At 41.5% G+C, this 26,550-nt stretch overlaps 1 protein-coding gene across 1 annotated transcript; it reads left to right on the plus strand.

Moving 5' to 3' along the window:
* Window positions 1–91: 91 nt before the first annotated feature.
* On the plus strand, window positions 92–24,782 carry NOMO2 (NODAL modulator 2). Its single transcript, XM_059861515.1, has 31 exons — window positions 92–259; window positions 525–614; window positions 1,902–1,947; window positions 2,383–2,483; window positions 2,607–2,713; window positions 2,906–2,978; window positions 3,501–3,653; window positions 4,341–4,478; window positions 5,004–5,093; window positions 5,703–5,808; window positions 6,220–6,370; window positions 7,492–7,669; window positions 7,891–8,032; window positions 8,863–8,994; window positions 9,756–9,892; window positions 10,169–10,256; window positions 10,679–10,742; window positions 11,521–11,616; window positions 13,678–13,887; window positions 14,145–14,227; window positions 15,174–15,333; window positions 15,451–15,577; window positions 16,203–16,316; window positions 16,966–17,093; window positions 17,691–17,832; window positions 18,654–18,737; window positions 19,639–19,749; window positions 21,094–21,195; window positions 21,408–21,527; window positions 22,092–22,184; window positions 22,941–24,782. Exons 1-31 carry the CDS (start codon window positions 128–130, stop codon window positions 23,070–23,072), a joined length of 3,630 nt encoding a protein of 1,209 aa, XP_059717498.1. The 5' UTR covers window positions 92–127; the 3' UTR covers window positions 23,073–24,782.
* Window positions 24,783–26,550: the final 1,768 nt, after the last annotated feature.

Genomic DNA, 26,550 nt, shown 5'->3' on the forward strand with positions numbered 1-26,550 from the left:
CCGGGGCCGGTCTAACGGGACATCCCCGGGCAGCGCCCGGAGCCCTCCGGGCCGGCAGGAGGCGCTGTCGCGGCCCGGCCCGGCCCTTCCGGCAGCGCTGGCTGCGGGCGGTGGCGGCGGTGAGGGGATGCGGCCCCGGGCGGCGGCCGCGCTGCTCTGCGCGCTGTGCTGTGCCCTGGCGCGGGGCTCCGAGGACATCGTCGTGGGCTGCGGCGGCTTCGTCAAGTCCGACGTGGAGATCAACTACTCCCTGATCGAGGTGGGCGCCGCCGTCCTGCCTGCCGCCGGCCCCGGCTGCCTGCCGGGCGTGCCGAGCGCTGCCGCCCGGGCCGCGGTCACAGGTGGCGGTGGAGCTGCGGCTCTTCTTCACCCCGGCACTCTGCAGCCTGCTTGTCATACACCGTGTCCTGCTGCCCCTGGCACGGCTGCTGCTGCTGTGTTACAGCAGTGGGTTAGAAAGTGCCTGGTTCCAGCGCTCCTCGCCTTTTTAAAAAATATCTTTGTGTCTGTTTTGTTTCTTTTAGATTAAGTTATATACAAAACATGGTACTCTGAAATACCAGACAGACTGTGCTCCGAACAATGGGTATTTCATGATTCCCCTCTATGACAAGGTAAGACACAAATACCTGCGCTGTCCCCTCTGTACTGGAGGCAGCGGCTGCCTCCGCCTCGATCTGCCGGCAGATTAAATCTCAGAGCAACACCCACCCTTGAAACATTTGAATCAGGACATCACTTAGTTTGTTGCGGATCAAAGTTTCAGCTGTTTCTTTTTGTAAAGCAACGACTTTGTTTCCCAGTGCTAATTATGAAGAGAAAAGCCAGCTAACGGTGGCTGCAGTATTGGGGTTTTGCTGTTTATTGCAATGACTGCAGCATTGGGAACCTGAATTCCTGCCTGCAGCTGTGTGCTGTAGCTGTACAAATACTGCACAAAAAGTACAGGCTCCTACAGAGTAAAGCTAAAGCTTTCAGATTTTTTACCTTTAGAAATGGAAATAAATGTATATGAGAAGGTGTTTTGGTATGACTGAATTGAAGATAATCTGAATGGTTGATTGCAGATATTAAAAATGTTTTGTGGAAATAATGATCCAGGAACTCAGAATGTGTCAGTAATTTGATGTCTGCTTAGACTGGAAAGGTCTTTACATTCAGATTAAATTAAATGCAAGCTACTCTTAGATGGTCCAGGTGTTTTGCTCTTTTAAAGAGCTAGTTATCTTAGAGTTCAGAAGTAGAAACTCAAAATGGTTTGGGTTGGAAGGCACCTTTAAAGGCCATCTAGTCCAGCCACTGAATAATTCTTTCCCTTCCCAATCTAAGAATGTACCATACTTTCTGATCCTGGTGATTTCATTCTTAGGCCTTTGAGCCTTTCCAGAGATGAACTTCAGGATATGTGTGGCAGAACACATGTGGTGCGCTCTGATACAAAGAGGATCCCTGTATTGATTGATCCCTTTTGGATCAGAGCTTATAAAAGGATTGGAATTTTGTTATCCCATGTTTGGGCAGGATGGTCGAGTATGGCCCAGTGGAAATACCAAAGGCTGATTTAGAGCCCATCTGCTGGGGCAGGTGGAGGTAGATTTGAGCACTCTCTAGCACTGAGCTGCTTGACTGTGAGCCAGGTTTGTGCTGGAAGCAGGATAAACATGGTGATTCTTAATTTCTGCTCTTGGCTGGATGTGAGCCCAGCATCCCAGCCTGTCTGTGTAGATATGGCAGCTGCTTTGAACAGAGTCATAAGCAGGAGGAGAGGAGAATGGTGGATATTGGTGCACTTGAGTCTTGTGTTCCTCTCTGCAGCATGATGCTTGTGTTCTTTCTTTCTCATTTGTTAGCTAAATTAAATTTAGATCAATGAAGACAGTTACTGCTTTTTATTTTTTTAGGGGGATTTCATTCTTAAAATTGAGCCTCCCCTAGGGTGGAGTTTTGGTAAGTGGTTGTATGTCTTCTTACAATAGGACACTGTATTTGCAGTGGGGGACTTATCTCTAACTTGCAGCTGGCAGGGAAAATGGAGCACTTTTCCAAACCTGTAAGCCATACTGCATGGTTTAATAACTGACATGTACTTACTGTACCTGGGGAAAGTAAAGCTGGGTGGCAGACGCTGACAGAGTAACCCTTGAACTGATTTGAAGGAATGTGGGCTTTTAACAAAAATGGCTGCAGTGGGAGGAGGGAAAGAGGATTTTCAGAGTCAGGATTTGGGGGTGCTTTTCTTTTGCTGAAGAAAGGCTTCCAGAGCAACACTTGCCATGCCTGAATGAATACATTTCTGTGGCAGTTGTGTAAAGCTGAAGCAGAGTTTCCTTGTGGTTGCTCTCTCACTAGCTCTCATGCTGTTTGATTGTTCTTCTCTTCCAGAACCAACCAGTGTAGACATCCACGTGGATGGCATTAATGACATTTGTACAAAAGGAGGTGATATTAACTTTGTGTTCACAGGATTTTCTGTGAATGGAAAGGTTAGACTCCTTTATCTTCATTTATTCCACCTTATGCTAATTCAACCTTCATAAACACATTCAAATTCAGCTCTACATGTTATTTTCATTCATTTATATTTCTGTTTCTGTATATTTTGGCAGGTTCTCAGCAAAGGTCAGACATTAGGTCCTGCTGGAGTTCAGGTTGTACTGAGAAATGCTGGCAGTGACACAAACATACAAGCAACTGTTACACAACCTGGAGGAAAGTGAGTGTGGGTGGTGCATACTTAATTCATCTGTTCATTTGCACAAGATCCTTTCAATTCTGCCATATTGACTGGGACTGTAAGAGTTCTGAAGTATTTTTTCTAATCTGTGAATAGAGTCTGAATTGTTTTTCTGTGAACAGATGTTTGTGGCTGTTTCTGAAGAGACCTAATCCCTTTCTTGCCTTGCAGGTTTGCTTTCTTTAAAGTGCTCCCTGGCGAATATGAAATCTTTGCATCGCATCCTACGTGGATGCTGAAAGAGGTTAGAACCTACAGAAGTTCTGGTTTGCCTGGTTAGAGAGGATGGATCTGCTAGACCTTGTCTGGATCAGTTAGTGTGAGGAAGGGGCTTTGGGGGTGGACAGGGTTACTGGAGTTTTTCTACATCTAATTCAGGTAGTCAAGAAACTGCCTTGTACAGACCCAGTTTGGAGAAGCCAGCCAGGGAAGGACAAAATGAGCTTTTGCTTTTGCTTTCCATCTTCTATTCCATACGTTTTGCCAGAATATTGTAGCTCAAATCCTTCCCTCCCAGACTTCTTGTTTTTTGAGGAACTCTGATATCCTGACTGTTTCCTAAATCAGTGAAGCAGGAAAAATAATGTTTTAGAAAGTATCTTTGCTTTAGTGTCTTAGTGTCTTGAGTAGCCTGGAGACCCTCTTTGAGTTCTGCTGGTCTAGCTTCTGTTCCTGTTGTTGATTGTGCAGTTTCTGATTGCTTTTAGGTGCTGTAAATGAGACCTGATGCCTGCTTTTGATGAAAATGTTTGTTTCTGTATTTCAGGCCAAGACAGTGGTGCGGGTGACAAGTTCCAATGCTTATGCTGCCAGCCCCCTGATTGTTGCAGGCTACAATGTCTCTGGGTCTGTGAGGAGTGATGGAGAACCCATGAAAGGGGTCATGTTTCTCATTTTCTCTTCTTCAGTCTCTAAAGAGGTAATGGTTGATCAGTACCTTTTCAATATGAGTATGGCTACAGATGAGAAAAACCAAGTAGCTTCTAGACTCATATTGCTCTGATACTCATCTGTTATTCACTGGTTTGTACAATCCCTTAAACTGTATTCTTGCATTTGGCTCTTTTGTGTGATTTCTTTTAGTTTTTTTCCCTAACAAGACCCTTGTAATGCAACGTGACCTCTGTGGAATTATTTCATAATTCATTGTACAGTAGCTGCAATTTGTCTTCAGCATGACATCTTTATTACTCTTTGCCCTTTTGATGGGAAGACAAAGTTCCACAGCTTCCAATTGCCACCTTACAAATGCATTAAGAAATGAGTGTGAAACATTGGGTCATGTAGAGCTGAGCTCTGTTCTGGAATGTTAACCTTGTCCACAGAACTGAAGTCGGTTAAGACACCTGGTACAGTTTTGGGGATGTTGAATTTCCCAGTGTTCTGTCCTTGTTACCATCAAGTTGATTATTTGCTGTTTTTTCCTGTTTTACTTATACATGAATTTTAAGCCATGTCATCAAACTTTGCCTCTTAAATGGTTTTATACTTCCCATCAGTCATTCACATTTGAGTGTTTTGAACCTCCTGTATCCCTCTTCCCTCCTCCAATTACTTTCTGTGTTCTTCTTTGAGACAGAAAGTTTTATTGCATTTATTACTACAGGATGTTGTGGGCTGCAGTATTTCTCCTGTGGATGGGTTCCAATCAAGAGATGAATCTTTATCCTATTTGTGCAATGTTGTATCAAAAGAAGATGGATCTTTCACCTTTCTTTCTCTGCCAAGTGGGAAATACACTGTGGTAAGTGACTAGAAATTCATTGCTTTTCTATTGAGTGGGTTGTTAACTTTCATTTTCTAAACCAGAGTGTGCTATTGCTGCCTCCTCCCCTTTAAGCTGTTTCCTTTTTTCCCCATTCTCTTTCTTACATCTGGATGTTGTGGGAGCATGTTCTCTGTGCACTGCCTGGAGTGATGGTCCTGCATTCTCAGTCTGTGCTCTACAAATGGGATTCGGGCTTCTCTCATTCCTTTAATCCTTCTAGCAATCATACAGTCTCCAATCTGTTAGCTCTTGCACATCCAAGTATGCTGTATTCTGACTAGAGGGTTACTTTTCCTTCTTTTCTGGTAATTTCATGGTTTCCATCAGTCTTGAAATATTGCCCATTTTTGTGTCTCCATGCCTCTAAGTAATTTTTTCCAGGAGGTTTGCAGCTCATTTGACCCTTGGTAGAGGTGTCTGTCAGTAAGAACATGGAAAATGGTAGAGGAAAATCATTCTGTCATCACAGCTTAGGAGTCAAAGCCATGTGTCTTCTTTCAGATACCATTCTACAGGGGAGAGAGAATCACCTTTGATGTTGCTCCATCTAGATTGGACTTCCTTGTAGAGCATGACAGTTTACAGATTGAGGTAAGGCCTGCAGGGGGAATAGTCCTTTTGTGACACTCATTCCTGTAGAAGCCTAACTGATTTTAGCAGAAAGCAGCTGAATTGTGGAAAAACTTCTTTGTAAGAAGTGGAAGGCACTTGTTTATGCACAGCAGGTGGAAGACAGTGTCTAGTACTGTGCTGTGTTTCTGTACTTCAGTCCCTTTTAGTAGGAAGAAACAAAATAGGGCAGAGCTCTCTGCTGTGTTCACTTTCATGTCAGTGTTGCAAACAGGCAGTAGTCTTCCACGTTGCCTGTATTTCCTTGTTGAGATTGTCACATCTCTGGAGAAGGGCCTGTAGGTTTTTCTGGTTTGCAGAGTTCCTTGTGTAATGGCATTATGATCTGTGACTGTGGCCCTCTGGGCTGTACCAGTGCAGATAAATTGAGAATGTGTGTTTTGTACTTAGGGGAACAGTGAGCCTGGAGATCAGCTTGTACTTTCACAGTGATTATCCTGGTACATTTTTTTCCTAGAGCTGTAAATAAGTTTCCTTTATATGTGCGTGGGGAGAAAACGGTGTTGATTGCTGTAGGTGTGTGTTTGCATTTCCTGAGTAAAGAATGATGTTATTTTTTTCCCATTTCAGCCTGTTTTCCATGTGATGGGTTTCTCTGTCACAGGCAGGGTGTTGAATGGTCCTGAAGGAGAAGGAGTTGCTGATGCCACTGTGACTCTGAACAATCAGATTAAAGGTATTCAGTGCTCTTGGTCTTTGTTGCTACAGGGAAGCCTTTATGACACTCAAGTACAGGACTAGTGTATGATGTGGAATTAACCCTTCAGGATAATACACTGCTTTTGTTGCAATTTATTTGAAATATTGAAGTGCATTTCATGGAGTTGATAAATTCTGCGTTTTCTGGTTTAGATGAGAGCTTTAAATATTCATTTGTTTGGCAGTTGAAAATTTCTTAATTGCTTTCAACCATATGCCAGATTGTACTTTAAAATACAGAAATGAAGGTTCATCTAGTAAAAAAGCATAAAACTATTTGTTGTGTTATATGAATTAAAAATAGCCTAAAGCAATGCATGTCCTCTGGATCTGTTGATACATAAGGTTAACATATGCTCTGGTTTTTAACTCTTGTTATTTGTTACAGTGAAGACAAAAGCTGATGGCTCTTTCCGCCTTGAGAACATCACAACAGGTACCTACACAATTCATGCCAGGAAGGAACACCTGTTTTTTGATACTATTACTGTGAAGATTGCACCAAATACACCTCAGCTGGCAAACATCATTGCAACAGGGTAAGGACTGGTGTGAGGATGAAAATGCAATTTGATGTGTGGATGAGGCTGTGAAAATGGGCGATCATTTCCGTGCCATGCCCAGAATTGTGTTGTCAGGAGCTAAATGTTGCTGAAGAAATGAAAGGTAGATAGGGCAGCATGAGAGCATGTTTTGTGCACAGTATTTTGCTCAATAATAGTTCAGGTTTAGAGCATCCTCTTAGTAAGCTCTCCCTAGCAAATGAAGACACTAAGGCATGGGTAAATTAAGAATTTTAGAATGTCCTGTGAACCAAGAAAGCAACAGAGAAGCTTTCTGCCACTTCACTCTTGCTCAGAAGGAGGGTATCTGGAGTCACACAGCTGTCTGGTTTAGTGTTATACCAAACCTCTGCCTTTTACTGCTCTCTCTGAAAGTCATTGTTGCCTTACCTGAATTGTCTTTTTTCTTGTTTGATGCCTTGACTGTGAGTCTAAGGCTGTGCAGTGAAGATGAAAGGGCAGTGATTCTGTGTCCAGGACTTCAAAGGAGGAGGAAATAGTGGCAGTGTTCTGGAGAAGTGAAAACTTGGAATTTACTGAGTCAGATAGCTGTCAGCTCGTACAGACATAGTCAGCCAGTTAGAAAAAACCCTGTGTACTGCTCAATGATGGGGTACAATTTATTCAGTAACTAAATATGTTGTGCTGTTGAAGGCAATGAACAAAACTTAGCAGCTTCTAATTTGTCATCTTGTCTTGTGCTTTCACAAGTGCAGGTGTACCAATGTCGTGTTCCAGTGGAACACCTATCATATTTAAGGTTTTTGACACAAAACATTTGTAACTATTTAAAGCCTGAGGAGAGAAAACTGTTGCCTGCCTAACACGAAATGCTAAATCCATTACCTGCTTAGCACAAAAAAAAAAAAAAAAAAAAAAGGAAAAAGGAAAAAGGCTTGAAATAATTGGGTTGGTGGCAGGGAAGAGTGAAGCAAGTTGCTTGCAAATCTCTCTCTCAGGAGAATTCCTTTCCAATTCAGGTGTTATTACCTCAACATGGTGAGGTTTTCTTTTAATGAAGTTCTAAAACAAGGGGTTTTTTAATGATCTTTGTCAAATCAAGATACTTGTTCTGATGAGTGACTTTTATTTAACAGGTTCAGTGTGTGTGGCCGCATCTCAGTTACTCGATTCCCTGACACAGTCAAACAGATCAGTAAATACAAGGTAACCATGATACCTGAAGACAAAGACAAAGCATCACTGGTTACAACAGAAACTGACTCTCTTGGAGCATTTTGTTTCAAGGCAAAATCGGGTACATACAATGTTCAGGTAAGAATGAGCTTACATTTCTTCATTGTAGGACTGTCATGGTGTTTTAGAAGATTTTGAAATTTTGGAAAGCATGTTGGAGAGGCTGGTTTTGCTTTGCCTGGGATTTACTGTAGATTTCCAGTTTTTAATTTCTGATAAATGCATTGAAGACAGCAGAGTGGGTGGTTTTGGACTGGTGTCTGAAAGGTGGTGATGCCTTGATGTCATATACTCTACAGGTAATTATTCCAGAGGCTGAGACCAGAGCAGGGTTGGCTTTGAAACCCAAAATGTTCCCTGTCACTGTTACTGACAGACCAGTGATGGACGTGACCTTCTCTCAGTTTTTGGCATCTGTCTCAGGGAAGATCTCTTGTTTAGGTAAGTCCATTGTGAAAGTGAAATGGCAATGGAATGGGGAACTTCAGCACTGCATGTGTGAGTGAGTGTTGTTGACATCAAGACACTGTGGTTAGTCCCATCAGCAGATAAGTAAGTGTAACTTGCAGCTCATGGAAAAAGCAGCTCTCCTTGAGAGATGTTGTGGCCTAATAAGTTTGGAGTAAAGTTATGTACCTCCTTTTGGTACTTGCTAAGGATAAGCAAGTCTTCCTTCTTCAGAAGGTGGAGGGGGTTCTGGAAGGAAATGGTCCTGACTGCTGCTTGGGATACTGTACATCAATCAGAGAAGTACTGGAGGTGAAAAAGAAGTTTACAAAAAAAAGGGAAAAAAGCAGTGTAGGATAGATGCTGAAGCTGTTGGTAGAAGCTTTCAAACTCTGTTCTCTTTTGTAAGCTTTTTGTCTTTATGTTAGTCTAAGGTTCCTCTCTCCTGCTATTTTCCTTGATTACCCACTGATTTTAGCAGATGATGATCGGAGCCTGTTTTTTATAATTTTTTCCCTTCCTTTTTCCTCTCTGAATCCTCCTGCACTTTGTGTTCTGCCTCTCAGGTGTTTGCTCAGCTCGTAAGTCTCTGCAGAATGAAGTGAACCCAGGGATGTAATGTTGATCTCAGGTTTTTTCTTGCCATGAGATAAAAGAATGTGATTAACAGTCTCCAAATCTGCAGAATGCAAAAACCCATGATATATGCCTAAGAAGCAATTTTAACTGGAAGCATCCTGTGCTGGGAGGGGGTTAGCATTTCATTTAGACCCCCGAGGTGTGGCTGTTTGGGGTGCAGCCTGACGTGCCGTGTTCCCTGGCAGACGCGTGTGGTGACCTGACGGTGACGCTGCAGGCCGTGAGCCGCCAGGGGGAGAAGCGCAGCCTGCAGCTGGCCGGGAGCAAGGACTCGGTGCCCTTCACCTTCGAGGGGGTGCTCCCGGGCAAGTACAAAGGTAGGAGCAGGGGAACTGCTTGGGAGCACCTTGGTAGCTCAGTTTGTGACCTAATCTGAGCACTTCTGTTATCATGGATACCTTTTGCAGCATGCCCAACACAGTTGTGAAACTTGAGAGAATATGGAAAAATACCTTACAACGGTGCATCAGGTTTTCTTAACGTTGGATGTTTAACCCTGTGTCATCCCAAAGGTTACTGCTTCCCTGAGTTTTGGGGTCTGCATGGCTGTGGAGGAAGTGGGCTTAATCATGAACTAGCTTGTCCCAAGCCTAAGAACAGGAACAGACTCTAGTTCTGCTTCCAGAGTGCTGCTCCTAAGAACAATCTGTATTTTGGCCAGCCTGCCTTGGCCTGTGAAAATAAATTGTTTTCCAGGGAAAGGTATAGAAGGAGTGTATAGATTGCACTCTTTGTACAGGAGTGGGAACATCTTTCCACCAGGTTAACTTGGGGTTAGGTTGTGATATCCTCTAGGCTGCTTTGCCTGTCACAGTGGTAGTGCCCATTGAGGAGCCTTCCAGGGTGGCCAGGCTTCATTATTCCTTTTCATAGCACAGCTTTCCTGATAGATGTGTTGAGTTCCTGGTGATGCTGCAGTGCTGAGAGCTAGGTCTGTTACTACAGGCATTGTCATGTATTTACCTTTGTAGATTATTGCCAGGGAAGCTAGAGAGACACGAACTTCTCGTGTCACAAAACCTCCCCTTATTTACTCAGTTGTACATTACTGAAATGCTTTGTGTGGTGTATATTCTAGTAAGCATTGTACATGAAGACTGGTGCTGGAAGAATAAGTCTTTGGAATTGGAAGTCTTGGAGGAAGATGTGTCAGGAGTAGAATTCAGGCAGACTGGATATATGCTGAGGTGTTCTCTTTCTCATGCAATCACACTGGTACGTAAGAAACAAATGTTCTTGTGTGTTTTTAATGACCTTCTGAAGGCAGGCTGGATTATGTTTGGAATCAAGGCTTTCTCCTGTCTCTAGAGGGTCACAGAGAATGGAACATTGATGTTTAGAGTGCTTCGAGATTTGTCTTTTAAATTGGTGAAATGGTCTTGTGATGTTAGGTGTTACAAAAGAGATGGTATTGATGTATCTGTAGGCAAATACTGTTTTCATTTTGTTGTTTGGTAGCTGCTAATAGTGAATTGTGCTGTGGCTTCACAGGAATTTTATCAGGATGGAAATGGACCAGAGAATGTTGGTGTTTATAACCTGTCCAAAGGAGTTAATAGATTCTGTCTGTCAAAGCCAGGTAAAAGCTTAAAAATATTAGTTTAAAAATGAAAAATAACCAGTTAGCTAATACTGCTGGGAACTAAAAAAAAATTGTTGTGGTTTCTGAAAGGCATTGTTTTAATTACATCTGTATATAAATGATCTGTTCCAAGTTTTTAGAATTCTCATTTTTTTCTGCTATTTGGTCCTTCACCAAATCTAGATTTCAGAAATAAAATGTTACTATTTTTCTTCTTGGTGATGGAAGTATTTCATCTTTGATGAATGAAATGTTATTGTTGAAATAATCTCATTCATATAGGTTCTGTTTGTTAGACACATTAGAAGGTGTCTGTGTGAAAGGCAGCAGAAAAATAGTCAAGTTTTGTAGTTGTTTCTATACCTCTGCTCTAAAAATTGACTTTTTCAGTGAGTCATTCTTTGCCTTGCTGTTTGTAGGTGTGTATGAGGTGACCCCACGCTCCTGCCACCAGTTTGAGCACAAGTATTACACCTACGACACGTAAGAGTGTGACTGTTCCTCACCTTCACCTACCAGCATGATTCTCCATAAAGCTTCCTTCTCCTGCTTGCTTTTAGCAGGACAGCATGTGTAGAGGGAAGCTCTAGCAAGGTGTATCACACATGTTCTCTTGCCCTTCCTATCTTAAAAGTAATAAAAATCAACTAATGAGAAGGTTTAAAGATGCTTTAGTTATTTTAGATGGGTGTTTTTGTCAGCTTTCTGTCTGTTCAGTGTTGGGTTTGCTTTGTAACAGAGAAGAATTATTTCAATGAAAACTGTTGCTCACTTCTGAGAGCTGAAAGGCAAAAGATGGGACTGTAAGATTGCTAAGAGGCCTTGCCACTATTGCATGTCACTGGTGCCATGACCCTCTGGTGGTGGGATTCTGCTCACCCTGTTTTTTGCAAGCTGAATAAATGTTCACCCTTATCACAAGTAAGCAGTGCTGATCTTCCTTGGTCAGGCAAGTTTATTAATTATAGATTATAGTCTGGTGATGTGTTTAATGACACTTGAACATATGAAATCAATCTAATCAGCTTTAGCTTGAGAGGAAGCAGAAGGCACAAAAGGAAGAATTGCTTTGGGGCTCAAGTTAGGAAATGCTCCCTTTCCAAGAGATGACCATCCCAGCGCTACAGCTTTGCTGTGTAATTTCTGTATCATCTTTTATAAAGCATTTCCGTCTCAGGGGTGAGAGCACAGACTGCTAAATAAGATTTGTTTATTTGGGAAGGGGACTTGGAATTCATGTCTTTGTTCCTTTGATGTGCAGGTCCTCTCCCAGTATCCTGACGCTCACTGCAGTTCGCCACCATGTCCTTGGCACAATTGTAACTGATAAACTGATGGATGTGACTGTCACCATTAAGTAAGGACAAAGAAATCATGGAGCTATAAAAAGTGGAAGAAAAAGACATTTCTCTCATAAAGCTTTACTCCACTTTTAGTGCTGCAGTGGCTGCTTTCTAAGGGGATGGCATCCTAGCCTAGGCTGCAAGAGGCTTTTAATGCTAAGATGTGCTTTGAATTCTTTGGAGAGAGATAAATCCAGCCTCATTTTGGGCATTTTCTCATCATTTGAACATTGCACCTCCCTACTTTTGTGTCTTGATGAAAAGGAATGATTTCCTGAGTTTTTATATACTTTAACGAACTGATGTTTCAGAATTCAGAGGGTATTGTTTTAGCTTAGGTCTGAGCTCTTTAAGGCACTGGCAGATATTTTTTTCCCTTTTCCTCAGAATGAGAATCTGCTGCTTTAGAGCATTGTAACTGGTGTGAGGAGGGCTATAAAAGGAAAAACATGCAGAGTGATTGCACACTAATGCACCAATTTATGTTTAGCTGAACAGACAGCTCACTAGGGAGCACTGATTTGTGAACAGCTTTAATTGTATGAGGTGCCAAATCTGCCTGAAAGTGTCTGGTAATGATGAGTTTTATTGATACTCTGCTGGTGTCTACTTGTTCTAGGCTGTGGGTTCTCAAACTTTTTTGAGTGCGGAAAACATCTTTTCAGAGAACATTACCTGCAGAGCATTGCCTTGAGTTCTCCAGGTTTAATGACCCTATCACTACAGCTGCTGGGCACCTCCAGCAGCTGGAAAGGAGACACTGAGACAGCAGAGAGCCATTAGGGTTTTAAAAACAACTTAGTGAGGAGGTGAATATTGTACCAACCTTCTCAGCTTGTTGGCTTTTTGGAGACTATTGGCCAGTGCTTTGAAGGCAGCTTAGTTGCTGCAGGTATCTCTGATCAATCCTGCCTCAAGCTTTTCAGCTGAATTCCAATTTGTGAAATGCCATTGACATAAAGGGAGCAGCTCTGGGTTTAAAAGCAAGCCATGTGTTTTTACAAGCCTGTGTACCAGATCCATGGCTGTGACCTTTTAACTTTGAGTTAAGAAAAAACCCCAAACAACCTCAACCAAAAGCAAAGCTGATTCTCATCAGTTCTTGATAATGGCTTGGTATGTTTTAAAAATAAGCCTGTAGTAATGTATTATGAGTATCTTGAGATTGTGTGTGCCTGTACAAATTTTTAATAGGCTTTCAGACAAAAAAAAAAAAAATTGCATGTTTCTGTATTGTGTCTGGACTGCAGAGAAAGAATATAAAGCCTTGATGAAACGTAGTGTGGTAGAGCAATAGTAACCAATAGTAACTCTTAAAAAGACAAACTAGAATATAGGTGAAGGCTGAAGCAGGAGAGAGAACTATCCTGGTAATCTAAAGTGGCTGTAGGAAAAGTGATTGTGCTCATTTAGGTTCGGTCCTCACTGAGAATTCAGACTGTTGGAGAAGAGAGATGATAAGATACAAAGGATGATTGGAGTCTAGAAGAAAATGCTAGAAAAAAAGAGGATGCAAGGTCAGGGAGAGTGAAATAAAATGCATTGTTCTGAGCTGATTCTAAGAACTTGGTTGAATTTATCTAGTAATCTGTTCAGTGGACAGTGACAAGATAGCTAGGTAATTCAATGAATGGGGCAGATAGGTGAGAACTAAGAGCTTTTCCTGGGAATTTCTGGCTCTTGGAAGTATTTATGTTTGATAGAAGTTATTTTCTCCTTGTATTCTCTGCTCCTGAGAGGTAGGTTCTGAGACAGAAGTTCCTAGTTCTGAAAAAAAAAGCAAGCTTAGCAGTCTTCTTATTTATTTTGTACTTTCTATACTAAGCTTGTTCTCAGGTTTGAAATTCCAGCCTTTCTCTTCTAGTTTAGGTCTTTGTACTGTTGCAAACTGATCCTTTTGCCTAAAAATTTACCACTCCTGTGCTCGTACCAGAATAAACAGGGCGGTTAAAGAGGGATGGGTTAAAAAAATATCCTGGGCCTTGTCTGTGGTGGTGTAAAGGCAGTAATTAACAGATACAACAAGCTCTTACCTCATAGGGCAGGTGATTTTGATTTTTTTTCCATATTTTCAGGTCATCCATTGACAGTGAACCTGCCTTAGTTCTGGGGCCCCTGAAGTCTGTTCAGGAGCTGCGCCGGGAGCAGCAGCTGGCGGAAATCGAGAGCCGCCGGCAGGAGAGGGAAAAGAAGGGGCAGGAGGAGGAAGGAACAAAGCCACCAGTGCAGGAAATGGTGGAGGAGCTCCAAGGACCATTCTTATATGAATTTTCATATTGGGCAAGGTAATACCAAGCTCCAGTAATGGACAAGGTGTGTTCTTTGTACTGCTGTGTGGTGTTGCTGTCAAACAGGATAGAGCTGCTGGCTGGGTGCCTTTGGTGATTCTGAGCTACAAGAAAGCTTAAATGCACATAGTAAGAATTTTGCTTAAGTTGTTGATACTTTTTTCTTGGAGTATTTAGATGCATTCTTGCACTCTGCTCTACATGAGAGCTGCTAATTCAATTTCTTCTGATTATATCTTATTTGTGTTTTACAGGTCTGGAGAGAAAATTACTGTAACACCATCATCAAAAGAGCTGCTCTTCTACCCACCTTATGTGGAAGCAGTTGTTAGTGGAGGTAAATAATTTATTGTTTGAAAGGATTGGATTTTTATGGTTGAAATGTATGTAGATAAACATATGAATAACTCAAAAAGTAATGTTAGGGAAGTTTCAGTTGCAGCTATTTCTTTGGGCCAGTTTAATTCTGGAATTTGGAAGTTATTTGATAGAGGATGCAAGTACAGTTTTTATCAGCAGTATATTCTTCCAAGTGATGAAGAACCACCTAGCACAAGAGGAAGGTCAGATTCTCAGAATTGTTCATAGTACTGTCACCTAGAAAAAGAGTTGTGCAAAAACAAGATTTCTATTTTGAATTTGTTACCAAATTCAAGTTTCTATTAAAGCTTTTTCTTCCCGCACTAGATTACAGTAATAAAAATATTCACAGAAAAATATAAACTTCAAAATTGTCAGGGTTATCATCAGTTATTGATGCTGCTTGTTAGGTCAGTGTCCATCGTGTCCTCAGTTTCTTAAGTGAACATACTTTGTTTGAAATCGCAAGGAAATGTTAAGTGCCTCTTTTCATGTGACTCTCTTTGCACATTCTAAATGCATTTGAGGGAGGGAAATAAAATTTTGCTTAATGTCATTGAACATGACATATGATGACCTGAATTTGAACTCAAAAAATGTGGTCAAAGCTCAGTGTAATCTGCCTAGAAGGAAGTTTCATTGCCATTGTGATTGCACTGAGACCTCCAACCACTTCAGAAATCCATAAAATTTTTTTGGTGATGTGCTTATTATAGCTTTGCAATGTAGTTACTCATTTTGGTACTGTTCAGATTTTGTAAGATGTGTTGAGAGGCTGTGATATTGTTTGGATTGATCTCTTGTTCTAAGATAAAAGGCTACCAGCTGATCACTTTGGAAGTAGTTAAACTCCTGTTGTAAGCCAGAGTGTCAAGTGTATTTTTGACTTTTTTTTTCCTTAAATCCCCTTCACAATGACCAAGAGAGTTGTCCTGGGAAGCTGATAGAGATTCATGGAAAAGCAGGCTTGTTTCTGGAAGGGCGAATTCATCCTGAATTGGAAGGTGTTGAGATTGTCATTAGTGAGAAGGGAGCAACTTCTGCACTTATCACAGTTTTCACTGATGACAAAGGCACTTACAGGTAATGAGCAGATTGGTTTTGAACCTTTGGATTCTTCAGTTAAAAGTTACTTGTCAATGTGTATGTGATATCCAAGTGTTCTTTCTGAAACAAGTTCTGTTCTCCTTTTATTTGAAGTGTTGGGCCACTCCACAGTGACTTGGAATACACAATCACTGCTCAGAAGGAAGGTTTTGTTTTGACTGCAGTAGAAGGAACAGTTGGAGACTTCAAAGCTTTTGCTCTTGCTGGGGTGACATTTGAGGTAATGTTCTGAACAATTTGGGTTCTAAATGAATAGTATGTGCAGCTGGAGCTGGACAGGCAAAAAGTTAATTTTTGTATTCCAAAGACAAATGGGTGTGGGATTTTGGGATAATTTATTATTATTTGGATAATAATTTTTGTCATGAGGAAATAAATCTCAATGGATGAGCTCAGTTGTAGACCATGACTTGCCACACAGAATATACTTTGCAACATTTATGGAGTCCAAAAGACTGGCTTTGTTTGCTTTTATAGAGTTGGACCACTCTGTTTTAATGAGTTTTATCCCTCAAGGTGTAGGTGTAGCCTGGTCCAGCTAGTGCTTGGTTCCAGTCTTTGGGGTGCTTTGTTCTGGCCTCCCTGTGTGTTCTGTGGAGTGGTAGAGAATGACTGCTGTGGTGGCACGGGGTGTGCCATGGGCTGTGACCGCCCAGGGCTTGGGAGCAGGGGGTTCTGCAGCCCTGTGGTCTGGCAGGAGGGGCAGCACAGATGTGGTTAGTCCTGCTCACAGCTGAGTGCTCAGAGCCAGCCCACCTGTGCACTCTGCAAGGGCTTTTCAGCTGAACCCTTCTCCATAAAGAAACCCTCACTTACACTTAAAATTACTGGTTTTTCAAAAACAGATCAAATCAGAGGATGACCAGGCTCTTGCTGGAGTTCTCTTGTCCCTCAGTGGAGGGGTGTTTCGCTCCAACCTCCTCACACAGGATGATGGCATGCTGACATTTTCCAATCTGGTGAGTTGAAATGATTCTTCAGTGTGGCTGTGTGTGGGGCTGTGTTACTCTGCCCTCCCAAACAGGGCTCTCCTGAGTGCCAGGTGTCCTTTGAAACCCTAACCCACCATGAGAGATGCACATCCCTGAGAATAAACAGCACTTAAAATCTTAGCAGGTGAAAGATGTGAAGTCTAACATGGCAAGAGGTTTCTCCCCAACAGGTCGTAGATGATGCTGATTGATCTTAGTTACTAATTTGCAGTCTGTAAACATGAAACAAGCCAATTTGTTGATAATCATTGGAAAGTCTTTAGGGGGAAGGAAATCTAATTACATTATTGATCTATATGTGTGTAGACTTGCTTGAATAGTTTCTTTGCAGACATCCTTCTTTTGTGGTCACTCTCCTGTCCTTGAGGTCTTGTGGTAAGGTTTTAGGGCTGTCATTTCCTTTCTCTCTTAACACTTTGTCACCAGGTGGAATTCCATCAGTTTATTGTACAGGGTGCTCCCTGTTTGTCACTGCTCACATTTTGTGACAGGTTTAACCTGTGGTTGGAACACAGGACTTCAGCTCTTCAGAGAGCTCTTGCAAAGCATATTTGTTTGGAGTTGGTGAGTTTTTGCATCACTGTGAGTAAGCAGCCTGTTTTGTGCCTCTTTGCAGAGCCCAGGGCAATACTACTTTAAACCCATGATGAAAGAATTTCGGTTTGAGCCATCATCACAAATGATTGAAGTGCAGGAAGGACAAAATCTCAAAATCCAGATAACTGGTTACAGAACAGCTTACAGGTCAGTGGAGCTGGAATCCATGGAAAATCCTATGGGCTGTATGTGTTGTGCCAAATGTGTTTCCTCCCAGCACACCTCTGTTCTTGCAGGTTTGGAGGAGACTTTCCAAGTCTCAATTTAACTTAATTATCCTGTTTTTAAGTACTTTTTTTGGCCTTTTTTTGTGTTTGTGGATATATAGCTAAGCCCAGATGGCAGAGCTATAGGAAGAACAATGGCTATGAAAGCACTCTCAGTGGCACTGGAAGTGGTTTGTGCTGCCTCCAGTGGGAGAGGGGAGGACTATTCTAGGTAGGGTAGACCAATTCAGATATCTGACTCCAGGATCCTTGCTTTCCTTGCCCCCAAGGGTAAGAAAGAACTGCTGTTGATGGAGTCTAGGAAACTTGGATTCTTAAAGTTGTGTTCTGAACTGCAGCAAATTCTGATGATTTAAACTGTTTTACACAGACATTATAAATAACCCTTTTCTTCTTCATGCTATGGTAAATACATTAAATACTTTTTTCCATCAGTTATAACATTAAAATGTCTTTAAAATATGTATTTAAAACAGCATCTGCATATCTGTAGCAACTGTTCTCTTTATACCTCCAGCTGTTATGGCACAGTTTCCTCTTTAAATGGAGAGCCTGAGCAGGGAGTCTCAGTGGAAGCTGTGGGACAGAAGGACTGCAGCATTTATGGAGAGGACACAATAACTGATGAGGAGGGCAAATTCAGGCTCCGTGGCCTTCGGGTAAGGAGGAGGAGGAGGCTCTGTCATTTCCTTGTCTGTCACTGTGACAGTGCAGCAGTGAAATGGGTTCTGTTCAGCAGCCACTGGGTTCTGTTTTCCCATCATGTTTGGTAACTCAGACTCCCCTGAGTCTCTCTGTGTGAAGAAACACTGTCAAGTAGTGAACGTTGAGCCTGAGAAAAGGGGAAGAGAAAGGCTTGTGGTGTAAGTCTGTGACCTTGCTGGCAGCATACTGTGCTGGCCTCCACAAACACTGAGCAGTTGATGTGACAGGACACGATCCCCTGCTCAGTGCTTGGGTGACCAGCAGGGAATTTTCATAGGCAGAAGAAACTGGGGAAGTGTTTAGTTTCTCCTGTGAAGATACCAACAGCCTGTTTTCAGCAGGACCTTGTGTGTGTGTGTGATGTTGGTTGCACAGCATGTATGTGAAGTAAGCTGTTCTTCAGGGAATGGGGAAGCTGAATTTATGGCACCATTATGGAAGGAATCAACAGCTTCCTGAAGTAAAAGGCAGTGTTTGATCAGGTTTTAATCCTGTGTTTTCCTTCATCACACAGATGATTTATTTTAACACTGTGATGCAACAAAGTAATGAAAGTTCTATATAGTCTTTTCTTATTTTCTGACAGTAAACACTCCTAATAGTGTCATTGAGCTGAATTTTCTATTTGAGATAAGGAAAACTTTAACAGCATAAACTTAAATCTGTTTGGGTGATGTATCTTAAATGGAGTGTCAGAAAATTCTCTTTACTGCTCTCTAAAATTAAAGTATGTATTATTCAGTGTTGGGATTTATCATCTGAATGTTGCTTTCAGCCTGGCTGTGTGTATCATGTCCAACTCAAAGCTGAAGGCAATGATCACATTGAAAGAGCTTTACCACAGCATCGAGCAATTGAGGTAATTTTTTCTATTTTTTTGTAGCATCACTTAAATATGAAATGGGTCTGTCTAGGCATTCTGTCTGTTCTGTCAGCAGCAATGTAGTGAAGGCATTCTGTTTAGACAAGTGCTTTTCAGCAAGTTAGCTCCCTAAAAACAAGCCCCATATTGTGTGTCAGCACCATAGCTCAAAACTGAAGTGAGATAAAGCCCAAACAGTAAACAAGGGAAAAGGATTCTTTCATAGTCATGAAAAGTCTGCATCCAGAAACAAGAGAATAAATGTATGGAATACCTTTAACATTTCTTTGTGATGTGGAACAAAGCAGTGGTACCTTGAGGATGTCATAAATTGTCATCTTGTCCTACAGTTGTATTTAGTTGTGGACAGAGAGAAAATATTAATTTTTATTGGGTCCAAATCATGCAGTGTTGATGTAGGTGAAATTATAATTTGGACTAGCACTTTTATCTTTATAAAACATATAGTAATAACTTCTCTTTGAAAACTGGTGCAATTTTGTAAAAAATTCCACATTAATCAACTGTATAAGCATCTCTGTGCATTTCTCAGCACAGGTGCAAAATACTGAGACCAATGTCCTGAGATCAGGCAGTCCTGTGGATGTACCCCAGCCTTTTCCAGAATAGTATATGCTTTTGAGACTTCCATTTTTAGTTTAGCTTAATGTCATGAGCCTCCTGCTGATAATGCCCAGGCCTGCCATGGCAAGCTGTGCACTCTGGAGAGCAGGGACTTGCAGTGGGGAAGCTTTCGAGCTTCCTGTGGTTAGTATAGAACAAAATCCACTTTTTGTTTAAAATGATCAGCAGTGTTTGTGCTGTGTTAACAGTTGTGTGGCTGTCCTTTGTTAACTGTCCCTCTGTTGGTGAAAACCTGAGTGTGTTTTTGTTGCAGGTTGGGAACAGTGACATTGATGACGTTAATATCATAGCGTTCCGGCAAATTAATCAGTTTGATTTAAGTGGAAATGTAATTACAGCCTCTGAATATCTCTCCACTTTATGTGTAAGTTCAAGCCTTTCATCTTTGTCAAGTGCTATTTGTTACTGCTTTCACAATGATTTTTTTCTGCAGGGTCACTGGAAATGGTTCAGTAGCCAGAGCACACATTTAATTCAAATTAGAACTAATAGTTTAATGAAGGTGAATTTGAATTCCAGATTGAATGAAGATTGCAGTGTTCCTGATGTTTTGCTTTAATGTTTCCTTCCATTTTTCATGGGAATATGTTTAAGAAATACCTTCTCTGGTTGGCCTATACATTTTGGGATATACTTCCCTGATTAGGGATGCTCTGTCTGTAGGGACATCAAAACAACAAGGGTTAAATGAGTCCCTTTTATCAGAGAACTGCATTAATTCCTGAAACACCTGCAATTTTTGACCTGTATGTCAAAACCTGAAGATACCATGTGAATGCAGTGATATCATGAGACATGTGAATTTAAAAGTACATTATAATAGACAGCATGAGACCGACAGGAAAACTGAAATTTTCAAAATTCAGGACACTGTACTGTGATCTGAAAAAGCTTGCTAACACCTCTGATCCTTTTGGCTTAGGGCACAAATGCTGGAAGTGTCTGCAAGAGGTGTTAGTAGGGTAGGAGTTACAGTATCATTTCTCAGATTTAAAAGCTCCATAAAATGTTACCTACAAATATAAATGCAGTGCTTGAATTTCTTTCACACTAGTTTGTTATGCATCTCACCTGCCAAGATCTCATTGCTAAGCTGTTGGGTTTTTTGGGAGACATCCAGAGGATCCAACACTCAGAGCAGGTGTGAAGGGAAAATGTGTCACCTTACTGAAGAGCCCCTGAGCTTGTGTCCCATCTTCCTGGGGAAATTTAAACCCTTGCAGTTCAACCTAAGCCAATAGGAATTGATGTTAAAGTTTGATTATATGGAAGTTATCCAAGCCTGTGCCTTCTTCATATTAGGTGGGGTCTTGTGTTGCATGTACTGCATGCGAGCTGTTGATGGGTGCATGTCATCACCCTGGCCTCCAGTTCAGGCATTCTTGTCTCTGAAAGATATGCTGAGACTGGGTCCAGACACAAGGGAGAGCAGTTTTGTGCACAGATTGCTTTTCATACACTGGCTATGTGGAAATGTCAGACAGCAGCCATTCCTAAATTATTTCAAGGTCTATAAAAATACTCTTTTGTGACTTTTCACATCCCAGATTAGAACATTTCCAGGTGCTCTTACTTGACAACTTTCTGTTCATATAAACACATGATGAATTTCGAAGTGCTTTTGTCCCTGAAAATGTGGGATGTCTGAAATATCTATTGTAGTGCAGGTTTGGAAATGCCTTATTTGTGCTTCTTTCTTCACTTACAGGTGAAGCTCTACAAAAGTGAAAATCTTGACAACCCAATTCATACAGTCAACTTAGGCCTATCCCTGTTTTTTCATTTCCCACCACTACTCCGAGATGGAGAGGTAAGAATATTGCTGGAAAATTAGCTTAGATCACTTTATTTTTTTCCCTAAGGACACTGAAGTGTAATTTGTGCCTGCAGAGCTGTATTCATACTGCACTAGCCAGTATCTTGGAAGATTTGAAGCCTGTTTAACTGTCCTTTGCCTTTAAATGTGATTTTTATCTTGGACTGCTGCTGATGCTGTAGCCTGAATGTACTCTTTACCCACAGAATTACGTGGTGCTCCTGGATTCTACCTTGTCTAAATCACAGTATGACTACACCCTGCCTCAGGTTTCTTTCACTGCCATTGGATATCACAAACACATTACACTGGTCTTCAGTCCCACTGTGAGTACTAAACATTTTCATGTGCCAGTGTTCACCTTGGGAGCAGTATTTGGTGTTATACCCTGCCTGTATTTTGTGCTTTTGGCCAAGCTTTCTGTTAGTGTAACTATAAAGAGGTTTATGAGTGGCATTAATTTAGATTTGCTGTGTGTTCAGTTGCCAGTGGAATGGGATGGGGGACATGAAACAGCAGTAGGAAATGAAGGGTGCAGATGTGCCTGAAAGGTTCTGTGCTGGCATGGCTGCTGTAGTGGGGTCACAGAGGTGTGGGCAGCATGGGGCAGGTAAACCAAGGCACACCAGGCTGACAGTGGAGACTGACCAGCAATGAATTGGCTTTACAAAGCAGACACCCAGGAAGGGGTAATACATGAGTGACTGATCCAGAGGGTGCCTTTGAAGTGGGAAGTAAAGTAAATCGTAGAACAGCACTTGGAAAGAAGTGAGATAAGAAGGGCTGAATGTGCTTCATGATCCTATTGCTGATGTTTCTTAGAGCTGAGGGATTTCACAGTCAACTTAAAAACAAAAAAAAATAAAATCCACAATCTGCACTGTTTGCAGAGAAAGCTGCCTGAACAAGACATTGCCCAAGGGTCTTACATCGCGTTACCTCTGACGCTGCTCCTGCTGCTGGCTGGGTACAACCACGACAAGGTGGGTCAGGGCTGCTTCTGCTCCTGCCCAAATGTTCCTGTCCTGTCCATGGATACATTGCACTGTGCTCAGGGAGGGTTTCTTATGCAGCCACAGTCCCCTTATGTGAAATAAGAAAAGCCACAATGTAGCCATTGTGGACAATTGCAGCCATGTTTTTGGACAGTTACCTTCCTTTAAAAGAGCTTGGTGTGAAGGTGAGTTCTGTGCTGTGGCTGAATTTTGGTTTCCCATTTGAATGCTCTGAGAAAAAAAACAATACAGCATCATTAAAATTCAGATAACCAGACTCAGCGATAATAGGAATGAAAATAATTGTTTTGTTGGCTTCAGGCACAATCAGACTGGAAAAAGTCTTGTAAGTCTTCAGGTCTGGCCTCTTAGCTTTATACCCTCCCTAGCTGAAAAGCTCTCAAGAGGAATACAAACACCTGATATACCCCCCTCTGTCTTTGTTATCAAGCTATGCTCTTCTAGTCTTTTCTGATATGACTGGATTTCTCTTTTACCAAAAAGAAAAATTATATTTGTCTGTGCAGTTTGATTTCCTCTCAAACAATCACTTTAGGTTCTGATATCAGAAATTCCCAGAACTTTGGTTTGATTCCTCCCCAAGATTTGCTGCCATGTTCTGATGTCTTTGTAGATGTGCCATTGATGCAGTAGAGTCTGGTAGGGGCTACAAGTCTAAAGAACCACACCATTCAGCCCTTACATACCATTGTAACCACAACTTGCTTGCCTTTTTCCCCCCAGCTGATTCCCTTGCTGCTGCAGCTGACAGCTCGGCTGCAGGGGGTGCGTGCCCTGGGCCAGGCAGGCTCTGACACCGGCGCCTCCGAGGACGCCAAGAGACAAAACAAGAAACAGAAGACCAGACGGACGTGAGCTGAAAGGAGGGACTGGCTGAAGTGGTGCTCTGTCAGACTGGAGCCTGAGGAGGCAAAGCCACTGAAACACATCTTTGTTGAATTTGCAGACTTGACATTTTTCTGGTTTTGCTACATGAGCACTATTTGTCACATTAGCTCCATTTTGGTTGTAAATTTTCTATGGAGTCTATAGATTTCCCTGTTGTAAAGTGATTAAATGAATGCCTCTGCTGTCACTGTGAGTGCATCTCTCATACTTGAAGACAATTAATGATTTTTTTTTTTTTTCCTTTCATTGGAACAGGTCATGCTGTCCTTATTAATGATTTATAAAAGCAGTGGTAATAGATAATACTTGATTTCAGTTTCAGTCTCTAGATTTTGGAATGATTTTTCCTTACCTTTTGAAATAGTCACTTTACAGAAGCAGCACACAGGGATTCTACTAAATCAGTGTTGTTTCAAACAGAATTTTGGATGGACTGGTGGACTGGTGACTTATGTCATTGTCAGTTCCAGTTCAGCATTTTGATTGAAGAGTCTATCTGATTTCAGTTCTTGTCCAGTGATTATGTTTTCTTTGATTAAGTTTTTGCCCAGTGAAGACAAATTCTCCATGTCAGGTAAGGTTAGTTGTTAATATCAGGTAAGTTCTGATGTTCCTGCTGCAAAAGCAGTGTTTCAGTTTTAGTTTCCCGTCCAGTGTGATCTCTTTAGACCTCCAGTGTTCCTGGGGTGGCTCCAGCTGGCTGCACTACTCTTGCCAAAACTGCACCACTCTTTCCAAAGCTGTACTGTGTTCTCTGTGCTGCCATTCACCCATGGTGGTCACATCTCCTGCTCAGGCCATGCTCAGCCTTTTCCCGATTAATGATTGATTTTCTTTTTTTTCCTTTTTTACCTTTTGGGTTTTTTAAATGTAAGGAATGTGACTTTTTTTGAAATCTCCAATGTGTACAGTCGCAGTAATGTAGTCTGTAATAAATAACCTGTTTCTTTCAGGTTCTCTTTTGATTCCTGCTTGAAGTAGGTAGTTGGACATACACAGTTTAAATGTTAATGGGGCTTTTTATTGACAAATACTATAAAGGTTAACAGAGCATTTGAAGATGCACATAAATGCTTACAAATATTGCAAAGACATTGGTACTGCCAGTAAGTGGCAATGTTTCTCTTTTACAGTACTTGAAATAAAAGTCCCCTTACATTTAAATGTTTAAGCTTACAAGCCCCACCATTCTTAGAAATTTGGATGCTGAAGGTTTTATCCTGATTTTTTTTTTTGCACTTTGTGAGAGTTTGGGCCTAAATAATTAAAACTTCATTTGGTAATGATTCCATCTCTCAGAGGGAAATTTGTCAGGACCATAACAAGAATGTAGAATGTTGAAAAAGCATTATGTATGGAGCTTGAGATGAAGCTCTAATAAATTATCATGCTCTACTTAAAGACTTTGAATTTCATATTGCTGTGATGAAATATATGGGGAAAAGACAAGGTGTTCTAAGACTTATGATAAATTGTACATTTTCAGTACATTTCTATTTTGAGCTGGTGAATGTTAAGAAAGTTGTTGCTACTTTGGGGAATGTATGAGGAAGAAATGCACATATCCATGTGCCTCAAAGGAGTTCCAGGTATTCTGATCTCTGAACTGTGAGACTGACTGATGATTGAACTTAAACATTGGAACTGCTGTTAATAAAAAGAAAATAAGGAAAGTGACAGTTCTTGCTAATTTAATGTTTGCTTCTAAATGTAGAATTTGCCCAGTGTCTCTTCTCAAAATTGTTTTTTCTTTGCCTTCTGCATCACACTTGTGACTGACTATGAGTCCCATGTTTTGAGGTTTATTCTTCTGTTGAAGTGTTAATTCCTACAAAAACTATATCTTGAAGTTCTTCAGTTGACAGAGAAGTTGTGCTCTGAGAAAACAGGGACAACTAAAGCATGAGATAATTTTCTAAAACAAAACTAAATGCCAAGGACAGACAGGTCTGTGTCTGTGGGTCTGTGTCCCAGGGTTTGTACAGACACTGGGGTGCAGGGGCTGTACCTGGCCCCTCTGCAGTGCTCCCAGCCCCTCAGCACAGCCCTGGGGAGAGGCTCTGCCCTGCTGCTGGGCACAGCTCTGGGGCATGGACAGGATCTGCTGTGGGCAGCAGCACTCAGAGCAGAAATGGGGGATTGGGGTCAGCACTGCCTTCTGTGCTCTGCTGGCTGCAATGCCCAGCTTTCACCCACTCTGCATATCAAGGTTCCAGTTTGTGCTCTTAAGGCTCCAGCACTTGGTTGGACTGGCCCTGTTCAAATTATGGAAAACATCAGTTAAAGCTGCTTGTTGCATCTGTCATTAATTTATGTGAATGCAAAGAATAAATGCAGGCTGGGACTAACACAGTATGTTGGCTTACTGGAAATCTTTCAAGACTCAGTGTTTATTATTCTTCTTTGCAGGCACAGTAGTGAAAAAATGATTGATTTATTTGCTTGGTGAGCTAAATATGGTCAAATGGCTGAATTCTGTGGGAAATGAGAGAAAGGCCCTCTGGATAGAGATTGCATGTTATTTTTTCTGTCAAAAGTAACAATGAATATTACATATATTTGGCTGATTCATCAGTGATGCACAAAAATCTATTGTTTAAGATTGAAATGGATCATTAATATTGAATTTTAGAATTTCTTTATAGATGGTTCAGCTTAATTTCTATATTTCTTTATTAGATGTCTGTCACACTCCAAGAACAAGTGTTTTTGATTAGCACGAGCACCACCAGTGTCAAAGATACAGCAATTAAACAAAACCAAATGTGCTTTAAAAGCAAGAAAACAAATAGTTAAAATAGAGAGCTCAGTGCTTCCCTTCCCACTGAAGGCAGAATTTCAGGAGGAAATCTCTCAAATCTGTGTTGCTTCTTTATGTGCTGATAAAGTGACCAAGGCTCCCCACCTCCTCCCAGGTTACTTTTTAGTCAGCAGAGTATGAACATTGCCAGCTTCTCTAACCCACCAAGGAGGGAAAGAGATGAAATTTCAGCAAACAGGCCATCCTATACCATGGCACTGCAGTGCTGTGGTGTTACCCTTTGGTATTTTCCTTTGTCACCAGAAAATGTCCATACTGGGAAAATAAATAGGCAAATCTGTGGGCCTTCAGCATTGCCCATCTGAGACAGCAATTTGGTTCCTGCTGCTGTTCATCTTCATGTGGATTTTGTTCCTCAGACAAAAACACTGAAGTGCAATTGTAGAATTAACAATTCTATTGAATAATGAGTACCCCTATGCTGAGGAGATGTGGACTCAGCAGTGAGGCTTTTGAAGGTGAGATGGCTTTAGAAATCCTGCCAGGAATCTGAGTAACTGACTTGTCCAGGAAAGCTGAGGCTGAGTGTGGAATTGAACCCTGAGATAACTGGTGTCTAATTTTCCTGCTATTCACTATTCCTTGCTTTATACAGCACCTGTAGTAATATTTTTGTCCACTCTG

The sequence above is a fragment of the Haemorhous mexicanus genome, chromosome 17, assembly GCF_027477595.1.
Source record: "Haemorhous mexicanus isolate bHaeMex1 chromosome 17, bHaeMex1.pri, whole genome shotgun sequence".
Taxonomy (NCBI): Eukaryota; Metazoa; Chordata; class Aves; order Passeriformes; family Fringillidae; genus Haemorhous; species Haemorhous mexicanus.